General features: G+C 57.1%; 1 protein-coding gene across 1 annotated transcript; it reads left to right on the top strand.

The window, feature by feature from the left end:
• Window positions 1-14702: 14702 nt before the first annotated feature.
• Window positions 14703-18283, top strand: PRR35 (proline rich 35). Its single transcript, XM_009092187.2, has 2 exons — window positions 14703-16321; window positions 17353-18283. The coding sequence occupies exons 1-2, from the start codon at window positions 14703-14705 to the stop codon at window positions 18281-18283; spliced, it is 2550 nt and encodes an 849-aa protein (XP_009090435.2).
• Window positions 18284-18608: the final 325 nt, after the last annotated feature.

Below are 18608 nucleotides of genomic sequence, written 5' to 3'. Positions count from 1 at the left end.
GATCACTGCAGCATGAGCTCCTCTCCAGGATCCAGGGCGGTTTCCTGGGCACAACACCAGGAGCCCCATCCCAAAGACAGGGCAGGCGCCGAGCCTGGCACCGCGAGGGAAGGGCTGGCAGAGGCAGCAGGGCTGGCACAGCTGCATGGCTTTCAGAGATGCTTGATCGATAGCTCCTTCCTCCCACTCCCCCCGCTCCCCCAATCCCCACATGCATTTTTCATGCTAACCCCTCCTGGGCAAAGACTGTCTGTGTAGGAAAAGAAACAGAAAAAAACCACAAAACACAACAAACCGCAACCAAAATCTACGTTTGTTTCTCTGCTCCCCGGAGATTGTTGTAGTTTAAGGGCCAATCTATAGATTCAGGGCTGGGAATATCTTTACTCCATGAACAAAGAGGGATGAAAAACTTCCCCGGGGCTTTCCTTAACCTTCTTCAGGCTGGCCCAGAGCTGGAAAAGGCTCTGTACTGTGAGGGGTGCAACTCTGCCTGGGCAAACTGGAGAGGCTGGGAAGGGGAGCTGGGCTCCTCTGCAGCTCTCCCTGGACATGCTGGGATGCTGTGAGCAGTAACGGGGGTCCCTCTCTGGGGTACAAAGGGTCTCCAGGGCTCCTTGTGCAGCTGAAAATCAACCCAGGCATGCAGGGCTGGGTCCAGGGTGATCCCAGGCCACAGAGGGTGAGAAGGCTGGTGGAACCCTGGGCTCTTCCAGCCTGGCCCACAGGAAGAGCTCAGATGAAGGTTTGGCTCTTTCACAGAGTCAGGACAAAGCTGCAGGGTTTGAGCAAAGGGCAGTTTTCAGGGTGAATCCTCTTTTTCGACCTCCTGCTGTCAGTGAGGTGTGTTCCCTTTTTGCTGCTCACTTTTGGATTGCAGCAGCAAACCCGGGAGCATTGCACAGCCCATGTTTCCGCAGTGCTGGAATGCTCCCGTGACTCTCCTTCCCATCTGCCCAGCCTGTGCAGGGCAGCTGAGAGCTGCCTGGGTGTCTGTGCTGAAGGACCGACCCTGGGCGAGGTTCCGGGGGTCCCTCCGACCCTCCACACCCCTGGCACCCCGCTCCAGGCACAGCACCGACCGCTGCAGCCCCGGTGCTTCGGGAGGGTGTCAGAGCCTCTGACACCTGGGGCCAGACCCGCCTCCTCCGGCTTTGGGGCACAGTGACTCCTGCAGCACTCCCAAATTCCCGTTATTTCCCGAGAAGCCCATGGCACACGGCTCCCCCCTCTCTGCAGCGGTTTCTCTGGTCCCTGAAGAGCCCGGGCGGCGTGGGCAGGCACAGAGCATCCTGCCCATAGCGTTCCCACCGCCCCCGGGACCAGGCACCGAGACGGCGAGTCCGGGGTCCAGAGCATGGGAGCGCTTCCCGTCTGACGGCGAAAGGGCACGGGCCAGAAATAGAAGGGGGAGGAGGACGCCGTGACCTTTCCAGCAGCCGGTGAGGAATAAAACTTTCCGGCTACCTGTAGGAAGGCGCAGGGCAGGCTCCGTTATCGGCTCATCAAAGGACGACGTCCCCTGTGAGCAGGACAGGCACAGCCACGGCACCGCGGGGATCCCGGGCTGAGCCTGCCGGGGCCGGGCTCCAGCGGCTCCGGGGCTCCGGACGCGCTGGGCTCCGGCCGCTGTCGGGGCTCTCAGGATGCTCCTGGAGCTGAGGAGAGAGGGAGGAGAGGATGGTGGCTGCCACCAGGGCGAGCAGGAGGGCAGTGACGTCTCTCTGCCAACAGGCTCCCGGGGGTCTTTTGGCTGCTCCCCTTGGGACACCCTTGGACAGGAGGGGGTGGCATGTCCCCATGCTCAGCCGCGTGCTCAGGGCAAGATTCCAGACACCCCCAAAGACCCCCCCACGGGATCCACCTCTGCGTCCCTGCAGGGACCCCCGGAGGCAGCAGGGAGTGGACACTGCAGCCAGCCGGCGCGGCCGGGGTGCACACTGTCCCACTAAAGGTCTCGGGAATGTCCCCGCAAGCCCCACGGCAGCAGATCCCAGGAGGAATCTGCGGGGGGGCTGCTCCCATCCCCTCCTCTTCCCCCCTCCGGGATGCGGTGGCATCCACCCGGACGGAGCGAGGCAGCCGTGCTGCCCCCAGCCCAGTTGTCCCCTGCTCGCTGACCCGGGCGGGGGGTGGCAGCCCCCCCCGGCCCGCCCCTCGCAGATGGCGCGGGCAGCCAGCACAGGTGGCCCTGCGCCACGGCAGATTGGGGCCGGCTGCCTGCGGAGAGCCCGGCAAGGGCTGTGTCCCTGCCACGCTGCGGGGACCACAGCAGAGCCAGGGGCCCCTCATGAACATGGGGAGCAGACCGGGGGGATCCCCAATGCTGCGCCCAGTGCTGGATCCAGAGCTTCAGCAACGACACCAGAGCCCTGTGAAATTATCAAACAAGGAGATGGAGCTGGTGGGCCAAGTGTGAGGGGGGACACAGGGTGCCTTCTCTTGGCCCCAAAGAGATCAGCTTGCCCAAAGCATCAGGAGGTTTTGGAAGGGTCCGATTTTAAGGAATTGCATTAAACCATGCCATACAGGGACAGCCGAATGCAGATGCCTGGACTGGATCTAACATCTTGTGAGGAGATTCTTGGGATACTGCTTCCCACAGTCCTTCCAACCAGGGCAAACACCCTGCTGGGGGCCAGACACCCCAACTGGATGGTCTGGGACTCTCTTCTAGGAGAAAAGGACCTGCAAGGGGAGAAGGGAAGCGCCCAAGCTCCAAATCAACCCCACGCGGAGCTTCTGTCTCTCTCCATGGGTGATGGTGCTCAGCCCACACAGGGCACCAGGGTGGGCACGACATGGCAGTGATGGTATCAGCTCAGGGTGGGCACAAGGTGAGGATGATGGTGGGATTGTCCCAGCTCCAGAGGACCCATCTCGGGGCATAGAGCCGGAGCTGTGGTGCAGGAGATGTCAGGGCAAGGGTGGTGGCAGGAGCAGGTAAATCATTAATTCCGGAGAAAACCAGGCTGGCATCTCGCCCATCACTCGTCGATAAGAAAAGTTGATGTTGGAAGGGGAATTTTCACATGTAACCTTCCCCTGCCTTCTCTGCCTTCCCTCCGGGGGCAGAGGGCTGGAGCAAGGAGCCAGCCCGGAGCCACGCACGCACCCAGCCCCAAACCAGCCTCTTGCCGAGCACGTTCTCTTCCAGCCCAGCTGGTTTTGCTTCCAGCCTGCTCCGTCTGTGCACATTAAAGCTTTTTCTAGGTCTGAACTGCTTTTGGCAAGCCAGGCTCCTGTTGGTCCCCACCACCCTCCCCACGGCTGCTCCCCCCGATCCGCTCCCCGTCTGGCTCCCGCTCCCCCTCCCCGGTCGAAGCCCTGCCAGGGACACGGCAAATCAGCGCGAAGCCTGCGGGGCAAATCGGTACAAATGAGACCAAGCAAGAGGGTGGGGAGGGACGGCGGGGGCGATGACTCCTGGGCTGGAGCTTCTGTTGCCGAGTTTGATGTTTCCTGCAAACAACCCTGTAAATGCTCAGGAGTGGCTCCGGACATCACCTGCCCCTCGCCTCGGCGGGGTTTGGGGACGCTGGGTCCCGGACGGGGGGGTCAGCCCTCGCCCCGCTCCCACAGCCTCCCCGCAGCCTCCCGGCCCTGAGCAGGGACCCAGCCGGGACAGGGGCCGAGCTGTAAGTCCTGACATTTCAATCTGTTTTGGGGAGGGATGTGGTGGGCGGAGGGTGGACGGAGCTGGAGGCAGCAGAGGGACTCACTGCGGGTCTGGGCAGGGAACAAAACCCACCAAGGACCTGAAGTGGAAAAGAACCCCCTGTTAAAAGCTGCCTGCTCCTGCCACTTTTGCACTCTCCCAAATAAATTTCGGGGCATCTGGCGGTGCCCGGGGGAGCCCTGTGCCGCACCGCAGGCAGGGGCTCTGGCGGGAGCAGGAGCCGGTACCCGGAGCGGGGATGTGCAAACCCGCTGGGAGCAGGGAGCCGACAATTCCCAAGTGATGCTCCTTGATCCCGCTCCTCGGTCTCTTTGCAAGCCGTGTAACTCCTGATTATTGAAGGCACTCGGCACCGGGGAGGTCATATGGGGCCTTTCTGCTTGGGTTCCTCTCCTAATGACACGTCCGACTGCCTTCATCGGGGATCTGCTCACGCGACTCCCTGACAATAGAAAGTTTGTGGAGGATTTTGGATGCTTTTCCCCATGATTGCAGAGGTCTGACTGGTTTTCCCAGGGGAAAATGAATGGATACATCGTGAAAAGGGAACCAGCCTGGGAGGGCACAGAGGGAAAGTTAATTTTAACATATTTACCTCTCCACATTTGGGTAATAATCAAAAAGATCAATGGTTTTCTGCAGGTTTGGAGATGTGATGCATGTTTGCAATTGTGAAAAAATGCAAACCAGGGGAAGGGGGAAATTTAACAGTAAGACAGTATTATACTTGTTATCCATATTTTTTTTCCCCTCTAAATCCTTCTTAAAGGAAGTGAAAACCAAACTGAGCTGTTGTTGAATTGCCAGAGGAGGTGAGTTACTGAGATGCTTAATGGTGTCAACTAGGAATATACTTCCTCTCGCCAGGGAATGTGTTTGTAGGTATTTTGGCAATTAAATCAAAAGGTCACATAACAAGGAATAGTCCACAGCAGTCAGGGGCTTCTTGAAAAAAGGTAAGGAAATCAGGTCAGTGAGGCCCAGCTGTGCATCAGGGTGGTGGCAAACCCTGGGACTGGCACGGGGAGAAGTTTCTCACCGGATGCTGCTGCCCTGCTCTCACTGCTTCTCCATGATGAGGATTTGGGCTCCCCTCCGTGAAAATCTGGGACAGGAGGTTGTGGATGTGTCACCCCTCACTCACTTCGGTCTTCTCACTCTTTCCTGGAGATTCCAAGGAATTTCAGAGCCCATCCAGAGCAGTAGGGGGACCCCGGTTTGGAAGGGGTATGAAGACAGACCCCCTTCCTGCACAGGCACCCCGGGGACTGTCACAGAGGCTGCCCCCGGCAGCGTGCAGGCACCGGGACCCGCAGGAATTTCGCTGTCTGGCCATTCCACCTCGTCCCGCGGCACAGCGCAGGTTAACGAGCTGAATTCCCGCTTCCTGCACCGGCTAATAACATCCCTGCCTCCCCCCGGTGGCCTTGCCTCGGGCCCTTCTTACTCCTCCTGGTCATCCCTTGGCCAGTGCAGACCTCGCTGGGCAATTTGGTGGCCGAGTGCTTCCTGCCCGCTCGGCGCCTCTGCCTCCAGTCACAGCAGCACCCCTCGGCTCCCGTCCCCATGCTGCAGCCCAGGCACTTCCCACGGTGTGGGGCCAGGGGCTGAGCAGCTCAGCTCAGCCCATTTTTGGGGTGCAATGGAGCTGGAAACACAGGGAGGATCCCAGCAGGCAGCACTATCCTTAATTGCATTAAGAGAGCAACCAAACACCATCACCAAGTACCCAGCAGAAGGTAGAGAGGTGCCTGCTGCCCATGGGTCAGCCCACAGCACTGCAGGGAGTCCTGCCCAAGAATAAATATGTATATAATAATAAAAATAAATACGAGGAAAAACATGCTTTGGAGAGAAATCTGCTTGTAGAGAGGCTGCAAAGAGGTGTGTTGTGCTCAGGGTGTGATGTGGTGCCTGGTGTGCTCTGTGTCCCTTCAGAACAGCCTCCTCCCTCCTCTCTGCTGGGAGCAGGGTATCCTCCAGGAACAATCTGAGTTCCTCTCCTGAAGGGTTTTTGGGTGCCCTTGTGTGCTGGCCCTGTGCCAGGATGTCCCATCTCTATGAGAAGGCTTCTGCCTAGCAGAGCTCCTCCACATTCCCTGGAGCCCATCCCAACCAGCTTTTCTGCCCTGCAATTTCCCTGCTGTTCCCAATCTCTCCCAACCAGCATTGAACCATTTCCCCTTTAGATTTTTATTTAGCAGAGGGAATTGTTTGTTCTCCCCTAAGGATGGGAAGGGAGAAGCAGGGGATGCTCCTATTTAGGACCATTTTGAAATGGATTTTACAGTGGGCTGGATTTCATGGATGTGGTCACAAAACTGCACATGGCATATCAAGCCCCCCCTTCCCAGTTTATTTTATTGGCTTTAACCTTAAACATAACAAGCCTTTCACAGGTGGCAGTTCCTTGGTGGCTGGTTGGACCTTGCCATGGTTTAAATGCCTCCATCCCAAAGTAGCTGGCTGGAGGAGCAGGGATAAGCCCATGTCCTCCTGGAGGGGCCCCAGCATTGCAACCCCCCTTTTCTAGGAGTGGTTAAAATCACAGCCCCATCTTGGCCGTGCTTTGGCTACAAAGAGACCTGTTCTGTGACTAAGGGGAAGGAGGATCTTTGGGGATTACCCTGGAGAACAACACTCCAGCCAAGAAAACAAAGGGATGTCCTGTGCCAGGTCTGCTCCCTGTGGCCTGTGGTTCCCTTTCCTGCCATCCCACCCCCCTGAGCTTGCAGGAGAGTCCATCAGGAGGGAGGCAGTGACTGAGTGTCTGTCCTGAGGGTGTACTGAGCAAACTTCTTTGGCTGCGTGAGGTGATCCCAAACGAGAGCTGGGTGGCTGCCACCAGCAATGCTCTGCTTTGCAAGTCCCTGGGGACACTGATCCAAGCAAGAAAGCCCCAAGCTGTGGTCACTGCTAGCTCCATCCCAGTCTCTGCTGAGATGTGCAGAAGTCTCTGCAGGGACACAGTGGCCCCTGGCCCTGCAGCACACAGCTCAGGCCCATCAGGGAGCACTCAGAGTGAACCAGACATAATCTTGGTCTCTGGGACAGCTGCGAGCCCTCCCTGAAATCCTTTCCATCTTCAAGGATGGCAAGAAGGTTCCAGGGTGAATTTACTGGCGGCAAATCTTTCCAGAGCAGCACAACTGCCCGCTGTGAGAAGAGGACTGGCTGCTGAAACAGGGGAGGTAGAGAAAGGGATCCTGCTTAAGTGACCTTAGCATGGCCCCAGATGTGGTCTCCTGCAATGTCCTCATGGCTAAACTGAAAATGTAAAGACAAGGTGGGTCGAAAACTGGCTGGACTGCCAGGCTCAATGGGCTGTACAAGGTGCAGCTCCCAGCTGGAAAAAGGAAATGGTGAAGTTCTGCATTTGGGATGCAGCAGCCCCCTGCAGCAGGGCATGTCCTGGCAAATGAGCTAAAAAAGCAGCCTTGCAGGAAAGGAGCCACAGCCAAGACACGAGCAGGGCCAGGATCTTAACTGCCAGGTGCTGGAGCAAGAGAGGAGAGGATGGGAAAGGCTCTGAAGATAGCAGGAAGAATGGGGACAGGGAAGGGAGAGGGAAATGCCTGGGATGTCCTTGTGTGAAGCTCCTCTCCTGCAGCAAAGTATAAATGAGGACACAGCAATGGGCACATCCAGGAGCAGGAGAGGGCTGGGCTGCAAGGCAGGAGGGGGGCAGGCAGAGGAGGGGTGAAGACTCCCAGTTCCTGTCCCCAGAGGATATGGGGTAAATTTGGACTGCAAGAAGGTGCACCTGGAAGATGGAGAGTAATTTGGTGGAGCAGGACACCTGAGCAGCAAATACAAGAACAGCAGGTGGGAGAGAGCAAGGTTGTACCAATATGGGAACCTTTGGCCATCTTTGGAGTGTCTTAGGAGACACAAAAAGAGCTGGGCTCTGCCAGGCCAGGAGAAACAAAGTGGAGGGCACTTATGGAACGTGAGCTGCCCAAGGATAAATGTAAAATGGCTGAAAACATTTCTAGTAGGAGGAACTGGGCTGTAGAAGTTTGGGGAGCCTCAGGGAGCCTTCAGTTTGGTCAAGGGGTGACTAAATGCACCTCAGTGTATGACAGAGCTCATTGCTTTGCAGGGGAGGTGGCAGAGGAGGTGGAATCTTTCCTACACCCAGACTGGGGATCTGTGCTCATGTGGGCAGAGAGCTGATCTAACCTCTGTGTCCACACTGAGGACACTCATGGAGTTTGTTCTGTGGTGGGCAGGAGAAGTGAATTTTGATATGCAGGGCAGAGTTGAGCCCCACACTGCCCATCTTGGACTGCTGCTGGTGTGCCACAGCTTACAGAGGGGACAGGTGCCAGTGACCAGGTCCCCAGAGGTCCTCCAGATGGAAGGCTGAAAGGGAACCTCCCCGTGCAGGTGGTCACAGGCAGTGGGATCCATTCTGGGCTCCATCTCCTTCTCCAGCAGGAGAAGGAGAAACTTGTAAGTGGGGAAAGGAATTTCAGAGGTCATAGAAACTGGAAAAAGCTATGGAATTTTTTTTCTGGAAACAGGAAAGCCTGTACATTACAGGCATGACACAGACTTTAGCACAAAGGATGGCTGGACCTACATTCCCCTTCCAGCTGCAAACACTTCTTAAGCCCCCCAAGTTCTCTCCAGCTGTCCATCATCTTCCCATGCTCACCATGCCAGCCTGGATACCACCTCCTCTGCACATTCCTGCATGCCAACCCCACTGCTGATCCTCCTGAGCTGCACAGATACCTCCCCCTCTATCCAGCTGCACGTTTTCATTCGGACACTGATGATGCCTTCGCAAGTTTGGAGATCATTTTGCCAATGAGCTGCTGACTCCATGGCCGGGAGCCTGTGGTCTCCTGAGGCTCCATTAGCAGGTAGAGTGGAGATGGAAGAAGATGTAGGAAGCTCCCAGAGTGGGGCTGATATTTGCAGGTGGTTGATATAATGTGGAGAGACAGTCCGATATCTCCTCACCAGGACCTGCCTCTTCCCCCGAAGGGCTCGCAGCAGGAAAGGCTGTGGGAGGAAAGCCCTTTGTGGTGGAGGACCCTCAGGTCTCTAGAGAGTAGCCTGGAGGCTGTGACGGCCTGATCTCATCTCTCAGGGAGCCTGTGAATTGTGCTGTGAGTGTCACAGGCAGACGATGATGACTCCAGCCCATTGTCACTTGGTTGAATGCTTTTCACGGGGTGTTGGTGTTGTCACAGGGAGCCTTCAGGTCAGCTTTTTGTGGGTGGAGGCTGGAGGAGAGGTCAGAGACATAGCAACACTTCTTGAGGAAGTGCACAAATGGGAGAAGATTTGACACAAAATGAGGGAAACCTTCTCATGTGGAGGTGCTGTGACTATGGGGAGCATGTTCATCATCTGGCTGAAGGACACCCCAAGGCCAGGCAGGAGACGCCAGACAACCTGCACATCCAAAGGCAACAATGCTCACAAAGATGGACCCACCCCATGTCTGGGCTGGGGTTTGGGTCTCACCAAAATCCACCTGTGAAGAGAGCTAAGCTTCCCCAACCAGAAACTCCAGATCCCTCCAAATGCTAGAAACCCAAGGGCTGGGAATACAAATGCTGTCAGATTTGTAGACCATGACTGTGACTTTGTCTTGCCCCTGGGGTGTGAAGCACATGGTTTGGTGAGCCCACATATGCAGATACAGCAGTGGTGATGAAGAACCGTCCAAGCAGCAGAGCCATACTGAGCTGTGGGGCACAGCCTCTGGCCTTGGACACAAAGATGTGATGGGTGGGCAGACATGGAAAGATTGACTGTTTGGAGGAGACAGGAAACCCCAGATCTTCAGAAGATGTGGTTTTGGGAAGAGGAGAGGTTTTGGTGCAATAATCGAGATCAAGCTGGAGGAAGGCACAGTTCGAGGTGGGAATAGTTTCAAAGCTGCTGATGTAGGGAGCCAGAGGCAGAGGTGGTGGGATGGCCTCAGTCACTCACACAGCGGCTGTACCGGGTGAGGCTGGGGCGGGGCAGAGCTCGCAGCCCCACCAGCCACGCTTCCCTCCTCTTGCCGAGTGCTGCTTTGCCATGGCAAATTGCCTTCATCCCAGCTCCGATAAATGCTTAAAAGCTCAAATCACACCACTCCAGGCTATGAAAACGAAAAGGGACCCGATAGCCGCTAACAGCCGAGCAGCCCCTGCGGCAAAAGCGTGTAGTGTAGGGAAAGTGGTTTGCATCGATCAGCGGTTCCCGCCCCAGCCGCTCCCGTCCCGCGGCGCTGCCCGGCTTCTCCAGCCCCGGCGCTGGGGAAAACGGGATAAAACCCCACAGGAATTTCCAGAAAGGCAGAGTCCAGGTAACGGCAGGAGCAGGATGGTGTTGGTGTGAGATCCCACCAAAGGGCCATCCACACTGTCCTGTCCTGGCACAGTCACCAGGGCAGTGCATGCCTGGATGACAAACAGCAATGCCAGGGCCACACAGACTGGAGCGATGCTGAGCCCTGGGAAATGAGTGGCCTGGACAGCCTGGAAGGAAGCACCTGGTGGATGTAGGAGCAGGGAAGAGCTGTCCTGTTGTTGGTGCTGGGTGTGCAGGGCACCACCAGTGAAATCCCACCTATGGAGGGTAGGACTAGCTTGTAGGAGACCACAGGAATTCTCAGCTGTAGGACGAGGTGCAAGGCAGGAGGTTCATCACAACAAGACTGACTGGAGAAGAACTTCAGTTCTTTTCCTGAGCCCATTCCTCCATGCCATGTCCTACAGCCATCTGGGAAATGTTGAGGGTAGCCAATTTCCACGGGAGCGTTGCAGCTCCCTGGCAGCCTCCCAGTCAGCACTGGAGCACTTGGAGGTCAGCAGCAAAGAAAGGACATCAGTTTGAGAGATGGGGTCTTTGTTCCAGTCAGAAAAGCTCTTGGGAGTCTGCAAAAGCAGATCAGGGCAAGTTCCCATGCCCTCCTACGGGTGGAGAGGGTTTGTATTGGTGCAGGAAGGCCACTAAACTGAGCCCCTTCCTGCAAGTGGCTGCCACACACCAGAAGCCTGCTCAGGGAAGGGGATAGGATCTGGAAGGGTTTGGCCCTGTGTCCAGCTTCAGCCTGGAAAGGGATGGTGAAGCAGGGGTGTGGCGGTGAACCGTGTGTCTGGAGGGTAGACAGGGACCATGGTTGCTGCTTCTACCAGTGAAAGAATTGGGGGGGCATCAAATAAGACTTGTGGGGACAAGCTGGAGGATGAAGCTCTTGGTGGTGTGCCAAGAAATCCCTGCTGCGGCATGGGGATGGGGCTATGTATGCTTCAGGGGCTAAACATTTCCACAGCTTCCAGAGAAGCTCCCACAGGTTCAGAACAGAGATGTGCATTCTCTGGGCTTCATCCAGTGGCACCAGGTCTGCTGGGATGGCTGATGGGTCAGGAAAATTGGAACAGTACCAGAGATGCTTGTCCTACATCCTGGAAATTGAGTTTTGGCTGTTATTTGAGATGTGAACTGGGTGGACAACTGAGGTGCTGTGACTCAGCTGCCCCAGTGGCTGTGTGCCCTTTCCTGCGTCGCTGTCCCTGGAGACCAGGCTGGCATTTTTTAAGTACTGGAGCACCAGGGACTGCAGATCTCTTTCGTGGGCATCTCTCTCTTCTTCCTTCCCTTTGTCTCCCCTTCTCTTTCTTTTCCCCTTGCCGCTCGGCTCCCTCCATCGGAGCGTGCCCCTCTCCCCTCGGCAGTCCCGGGGAGGAGAGCGGGGATGCTGCAATTCCCAGGCACAGGTGCATGGTGCCTGCCGCGCACTGCCCCCGGGCACGGCCCCCGCCGCCGCAGCTGACAGCCCACTGGAAATAATGTGTTGTGGCAGAGAGAGACTCAGCAGACCACGAAGATCTGCTGGTGCGGGAACTGCTCAGCAACCAGGAGCCTCAACGCCCGTCTCCCGGCTCCGCCGGGCCTGAGCTGGCTCTGGGGATGCCTCCGCTCTGCCGGAGCCTGCCTGCCTCACACGCAGGGCATTTCCCCACTCTCTCCCATTCTTCCTTTTTGCTCTTTCTCCTTTTCCTCCCTCGCTGCTCCTCTCCGCAGCGTTAAGGATGCAGAAGCAGCCAAGCTGCCTGTCCCTACACGGGACATCTCTCTGCCATCCTTTGCACCACTGGGCACAGGAGGGGAGCAAATGGCTCTCGCAGCAGCCTTGGAGGAGGAGGATCAGGTGTGCAGGAATGGAACAACCAGTTCCAGTCTTCCAGCAAAGATTTAATCTGCCTCTGGCATATAAACAGCAAATGTTTGTTCAACTGACCTGCAAACAGGTGACGTGCATTGCACCGGGGCCGAGGTGCCCGGCTCTCCGCTCCGCCACTCTTGGTTTCTCACCCTCTAGCAGGGTGATAAGGGGCAGGGGACCAGGGACAAGCAGGTCCAGCATGCTCAGGGCACCCCAGGCTCAGTGGCTGGATCCAGGGAGTGATGCTCAGAGGGGCCCCATCTTGCCCAGCTGCTGCTGCATCCCTTCTGCTCCCCCAGGCAGCGCAGTGTGTGTGCAGCTCTCACAGCTCACAGGGTGACGCACACACATCGTGGCTGAGGGCTGAAGGACACGCGTGTCCCCACAGGCAGTGGGGAGTGCTGAGGTGAACCTGCAGGCAGGAGGCCCCAAACTCTGCCCTGTGGTGGGAGAAACCAGCCTGGGCTGCTGCAGGTCAGGGCTGCACCCCCGGGGCTCCCCCCCCACCCGCATCCCAAGGGATGTGGGTTTGTTACAAGGGGACATTTTTGCTTATTTTCTTCATGAGCAGATCTTAGTGGCAGGGTGGAGTACCAGCTCAGCCCACAATGTGGGCATGCAGGGGTTGTCCCCCAGCCCTGCCTGCAGCTCAGCCTGCCCCAGGGAAAGTCACAGTGTGGCTCATTCCATGGCAGGTGGGAGGTAGTCCACTGTTGGATGTCAAACCTCAGAAAGAAATTGCAAAGGGTTCTGTGGAGGTAATTCTATCACACAAACATGCTCCCAGGGGAAGGGGAGGCCCCTTGGTGCCCCTGGTGAGGAGAGTGGGTACCAGAGCATGGGAGCATCCTTCAGCCCAGCACAGCCACTGCTCGGGCATGGGGCTGGTGGGACTGTCCCTACAGGACTGTCCCCCTCCAGGGCCACTGGTATTGCTGCAGCCAGAGCATCCCTGTGTACCTGGAACAAGATGATTAGAGAAAAAAGCATAGGGTTGTGGGGCTGCAGGGCCAGCCCCAAGGTGTGGGCTCACCAAGGGGAGCACCAGGAACACCGTCCAGCCATGGGAGGTGGGCACTATGATGGGGCCAATCCATCCTCTGGTGTGGTGCTGCTGCAGGACTCCTTCCCTGCACATCCCACTCTGATCCCAGCCCCTTGGCACTGCTGTTCTGATCCCCCTGCCCTGGGAGCTGCAACGGCCCCCCAGCCCTCCAGGGAAGCCCCAGACCATGTGCAGAAGGACGTGGGCTATGGCTAGGCACACTCCAGGCTGCTGGGGAGCAGGGTCTATTGCAGGGGCTGTCAGGTTCTTGAGCCACTGCCTGGGCCTGGCCCCAGGCAACTCCCTGTCCCAGCTGCCCAAAGTTATAGAGACACACGCTGTTTCCCTTCCCATCCTCCAAATCTTGTCTCCTTCTTCCTAGAAGCCAGGGAGCAGATTTTTTCCCCAAATGGCTCCAGCTGCCACATTGGTGCCAATCTGGAGCTGCTTCTGGCCTTTTCCTTTCTGGGTGCTGCATTCCCACACCAGTCTGGCTACAGGGTCTCTGGGGCAGAGCTCTGCCCTGGGACCTGGGACATGGGGGAAGGGTGTGGTCCCTGAGAAATGAGCCCCAGACACACAGAATGAACCCTCAAATTCTCTGCTCTCCCCAGGAGAAGCTGGCAAGTCCGTCCAGAGCAAAGCAGTGCCTGCAGGGGTGACAGAGGCATTTGCATCAGTGTTGGGTGCCCCGTGACTGCTTGGCCATCTGTGAAGGAGCCCAATTTCATGACTGGTGCCTCTGCAGTCTGATTCCTCTGTGAGATGAGGAGTGGGGGAGCTGTGCCTCCTGCCCATCTCAGAGCTGGTGGGGGCCAGGCTGTGGCACAGGCATGACACTGCTGTCCCCAGGGAGGTTGTGGTGGGAAGCACAGAGGGGGCAGCACAGTGTCAGTGTCCTGTTGGGGATACTGGCTGAACAGAATGATCTTGGCACCACCTGGAAGTGGGGGAGGTGTAGTTTAGCCTGGATTGGTTTTCCAGGCCATGTTATCCCTGTTCTGTCACTGGACAGTGTCAGTCCCATGGGGCCAGGGAGGCTGTACTGCTTTTCCAGCAGTAACACCAGGTTTCAGGCAGTCAGTCTGCAGCCTCTCCCATCCAGTCCATCAATCCCACTGCCTTCTTTGCTCCTGGATCACACATTCCCATGCAGGGTTGTAGGTATCAAATTTAGCCCAGCTCTGCAGCAGTTTTGGTGCCAGAGCTTTGGAGGCTCTTGCACTGCCACACCCCAGAATATGGCTAAACCAAATGAATCCATGACCAGCACGGTGTTGGGGCTGCTGACTTTTCTCTTTTATCCCCTGCCCTCAGCAGGGAAATGGTCCCTGAGCTGGGCTGGGGCTGCCCCAGAGAGGCTCTGGCTGCCCAGGCAGGTCACCTGGGCACCTCAATGTCAGTTTGAGGTGGTTGAGCTCCAACGCCTTTAATAGTGTTTGTTTTCCTTTTCCTATGGGCTGGTTTCAGAGAAGAGGGTTGATAATGGGATCAGTGTATACAGGCATACCTGCAGGGTTTGGGCAAAAATTCCATCAAAAATTCCATCCAGCCTGGGTTTAAATCTCAAACCCGGGAGCTCCATACTGAGCTCCCAGAAGTTCCACTATCTGGGGCTCCCCTGTCTGGGGCCAGGAGGTGCCCACAGAGCAGAGCCATCTCCCTGGGAGCTGCAGGCACAGCTCACCACCTCCATGCTGTCCCTCTTCCAGGACACATTGTGCTTCCCAGAGAGGCGTGGGAAGATTCACCTGCCGTGCCCCTCCATTCCCACCAGGAGCCATCTCCAGGCAGCCTCCACCATGTCCAAGGACGACGGGGGCTGCAAGCTGACCTCGGTCTACAAGCACAAGGAGAGGAAGCCAAAGAAGCCACACTACATCCCGAGGCCATGGGGCAAACCCTACAATTACAAATGCTTCCAGTGTCCCTTCACCTGCATGGAGAAGTCCCACCTCTACAATCACATGAAGTACAGCCTGTGCAAGAACTCCCTGTCCCTCCTCATCGAGTCTGACTGGCCCTACAAAAAGGGCAACCTGCTCCACCCAGAGCTGCGGCTGCTGCACACGGAGAGCTCCCGCCTGCGCGGGCGGCGGGACGAGCAGGACACCTGTGACCCCGCGGCCACCCCAGGAGCCTCTGCCCAGGCCAAGCAGGTCCCCAGCAGGGATGGCCATGAGGAGAAGCCGATGGCAGGGGTGGAGATCCTGCCTGCTGAAGGGGGTGGTGAGGAAGGCGGCCAGTTCCAGGAAGAGGAGGAGGATGTTGCTGGCTTGCTGAGGGAGATGGATGCGGGGGAGAAGAAAGAGAGAAACGAAGAGCCAGGTTGCCAAGGTGACCCAGCTGAACCAGAAGTGAACACTTTGGTCTTTGGCTTCAAGAACAAGAGGGACAACAAGCCTTGCAAGGAGGTGGAGCCTGACTTCATCATCACAGATGTCTTCTCCCTCAAGAACCATGTCATGAAGAGCAGGGAAATGGCCTCCCCTGACCTAGATGCAAAGCCAAAGCATTGCAAAGTGCCAAAGAAATGCCTGGCAAGTGGTGGGATCTTGATGGAGCAGTGGAAACTGGTGGCAAATGGGCAAAGGAGGAACACACCTGAGGTCTCCCCACCTTGTACTGACAGCAACATTATCCCATGCTACCCCCCTCCAGCCTACAGTGAATACCACGAACCTCAGGGCCTGAACCTCTCACTGCTGGGTATTAACTACCCATTGAACCCCAGTCTCTTCTCCTACCTGAGCCCCACCATGGCCAACAGCACAACAACACACCCTCACTTGGCTCACCTGCCCTTCCTGGCCTCCACAGCCCAGCTGATGCACCCCCATGCCTCTCACTTCCAGCCTCTGCAGAGCCCCGAGCGCTCAGCCTTCCTCCCCCGCTTCTACTACCCTCTGCTCTTCGAGCACACCTTCGGCTCCACGGACAGCAAGATGTCCTCCAGCAAGCCAGATTCCCAGCAGCTGGTGGGCTCAGTCATGCCCACACCACCCCAAAACAAACCTTCCAGTGAGCCAAACAAACCCGGGCTGCTGAAAGTTCCCGTGATGAAGACAAGTTTTCCTTGGGCCAAAGGTGTCCGGGAGGAGCCAGGCTCTGAACTCAGCCACTCTGCCATGGTGGGGCAGGAAGAAGAAGAGAAATGGCTGTCCCAGGAGAAGGAGAGCAACCCAGCTTTGGGCCTCAGCAACCTACGCAAGAAGTCAGCCACTGACATCTACCAAACTATGGTGGGGATGAAGGGTGGCACTTTCACTCCCAGCAGTGTCAGGAAGACAGAGTTGCCCGTCGTGACCTGTCTGGAGACCAGCAGCCCTCCAAGAAACCCGCTGAAGAGGAAGTTCCCTGCCAATGGGCTGGATTTGATAGGACCCGAAAGGATGATGCCTGGGAAGCTCAGCTACCAGAGGTAAGGTGCCTGAGATCTCTCTGCCTACTTCTCACCTCAGGTTGTTATTGCTTATCTCCATATCCCATTGTTTCTCCGTTCCCCCCACTAACCCATGGGATTAGTCCCAGGGAGCTGAGCACTCTTCAGGCTGGTGGTCCACACCAGTGCCCACCCAAGCAGAGCTCCCTGCCCTCCAGGGCCTCAAAAGCCCCCAAGTACAGCCAAGCACCCGAGCTATGTCACACTTGCGATCCCTTGCCTTCCCCTGATCTATATGGAGCCAGAGGTGATATGGTGTCTGTGTGGGGTGGACCTGTGCTCCCCAGGCACCAGGAAAGCACCTCTTGTGTCCCCAGATATCCCAGGTTCGCTAGAGCAATCGTTGTCTATTTTTAAACATACACATTTGCATTCCTTTGATTCACCTCCTGGTTTCAAAGCCCAGAATGAGGGTCACATTTCCAAACATTTCCTTTTACCTGGGGCTAGAAATGCGCACAGCTCCTTTAAATAGAATTTCAGTTCCTCCCCTGGTTGTGCAAGTCCAGCTGTGGCTTCAAGAAAAATGTCACAGTAAACCCACAGCTTTGACACCCAGAGGAGCTTTCTGTGGAGAAGATCTCTGTGGTTTTCTATCTCCACAAGCCCTTTCCATGCCCTCAGGCTGGCTGGAGAGATTCCCTGCAGTTGGGCCTTCAGGACTGTGGGACAGTCATTTCCATCAACATTCTCCAGTGCTCCAAAAAGAGGGGAATCCAGGCTGGGCTAACTGTGGTGGGATCAGCACCATCTCCCCAGGCTGGCCTCTCCCTTTGTTGGTGCCATGAAATAGTGTGTGTCAGGATCCACCTTCCTTCTGGGAGACCAGCACCAGGAGCAGGTCCAGCCAGAGCTCTGCCTGCTCTGACCAAAGCCCTTCCTGGAAGGGTCTCACGCTGGCAGCAGCCAGTGGATGAAACCTGGATAATCTGGTAATGCTGGCCCTGGATATAAGCGCAAGGATTTTCCTGTCTTTTCCCCTACTGATTGTAACCACTTCTTCTCTGCAGCGGTCCAAGGGCCAACCCTGGCCACATCCCCAAGGCCCTGGACCACTGGCACTTGGATGTCCTCACAGGCCAGCCTGAGGAACCAGAGAGGGGCAATGACACTGAAGTCCTTCCCTCTGTGGGTGCTGCCCTGGACCACGGCCTCTGCAAGCAGAGCCAACCTCAAGAGACTTCTGCCATGACAGGCCCTGAGGCCACAACTGTGCTTATTGGGGACCTGTCTAAAACCTTGGAGGAGTACCAAGAGGTGGAGAAGAAACTGTCTGATCTGGCAAAGGAGGACACCCCCGGGCAAAAAGAGCTGAGGGACCAGCTGGTCAAAATCCGAAGAGAGCTCTACCACATCCACCAGGCACTGGAGAAAGCCACTAAACCGCACGAGGGACCGCTGGACCTGTCGGTGAAGAGATCCTCTGAAGGGCTGGAGAAGGTCCAGCAGGCCAAGAAGGAGCCCTGCAACGTGAGCCTGGGAAGCGAGAAGCTGCATGGCAAAGACCAAGGGCCCCTCAGTGAATGTCCGGTCCCCAGGGAGGCTGGAGATGGGGAGGGGCTGCCCAACTGCCTCCTCGAGGCCGAGAACAAAACCATTGACCTGCTGATCAAGATGAGCCGCTCCGAGAGCCTGCAGGCGGCCTCCTCCGAGGCGCCCCTGGGTGCCATGATCAAGGCTGAGGTGCTGCCCCTCACCGTGCCCCTGGAGCTGCGCCACGTCATGGAGCCCTACTACAGCCGGCCCACCAAGTGCGAGGCAGACTCCAGCGTCCTGCTCTGCTCCGATGGCAGGTCTGGCAGCACGCAGGGCCCGCAGCTCCTGGCCGGCGCCGAGGACGGGCCCCTGGGCTGCCGGGCCATGCAGCGCTCCCTGTCCTGCGGCCTCCCAGGCGACACCGACACCCTGTGTGTCCACAGCCCTCTGCATGCTGACCCCTAAGTTCACCTTGCTCAAAAGCTCCTGGATCTCATTGACCACCTCATGCTTCACCTTCCCAGTGTACCACCTCTCCACTCCTCCTCTTCACCATGGATGAAAACTCCACCATTGCCTGGCTGGGACCACGTTGGGGCTCCAGCAGCTCCCCCAGCTGAATCCACCAGGTGTAAAAATCCAGTCCCTGTGCTCCCCAATGTGTCACAGACAGTGCTGCTGGGCTCTGCATGCTCCCAGCCTCAGCACCCCAGACCTGGAACTCCCCTAGAAAGGGGCAGGCACCAAGAGAAAACTGCTAAAAACAACAAGAGAAAACTGTCAAAAGCAC

This window comes from Serinus canaria, chromosome 14 (assembly GCF_022539315.1).
Source record: "Serinus canaria isolate serCan28SL12 chromosome 14, serCan2020, whole genome shotgun sequence".
Taxonomy (NCBI): domain Eukaryota; kingdom Metazoa; phylum Chordata; class Aves; order Passeriformes; family Fringillidae; genus Serinus; species Serinus canaria.
Note: the sequence above shows the minus strand (reverse complement) of the source record. Positions and strands in the feature narration are given on the sequence as shown.

Bases quoted from the DNA above. Each gene is read 5' to 3' on its own strand.
- PRR35 (XM_009092187.2), top strand. From the start codon at position 14,703: ATGTCCAAGGACGACGGGGGCTGCAAGCTGACCTCGGTCTACAAGCAC. The intron at 16,322-17,352 runs GTAAGGTGCCTG...TCTTCTCTGCAG, and splicing joins GGGAAGCTCAGCTACCAGAG to CGGTCCAAGGGCCAACCCTG.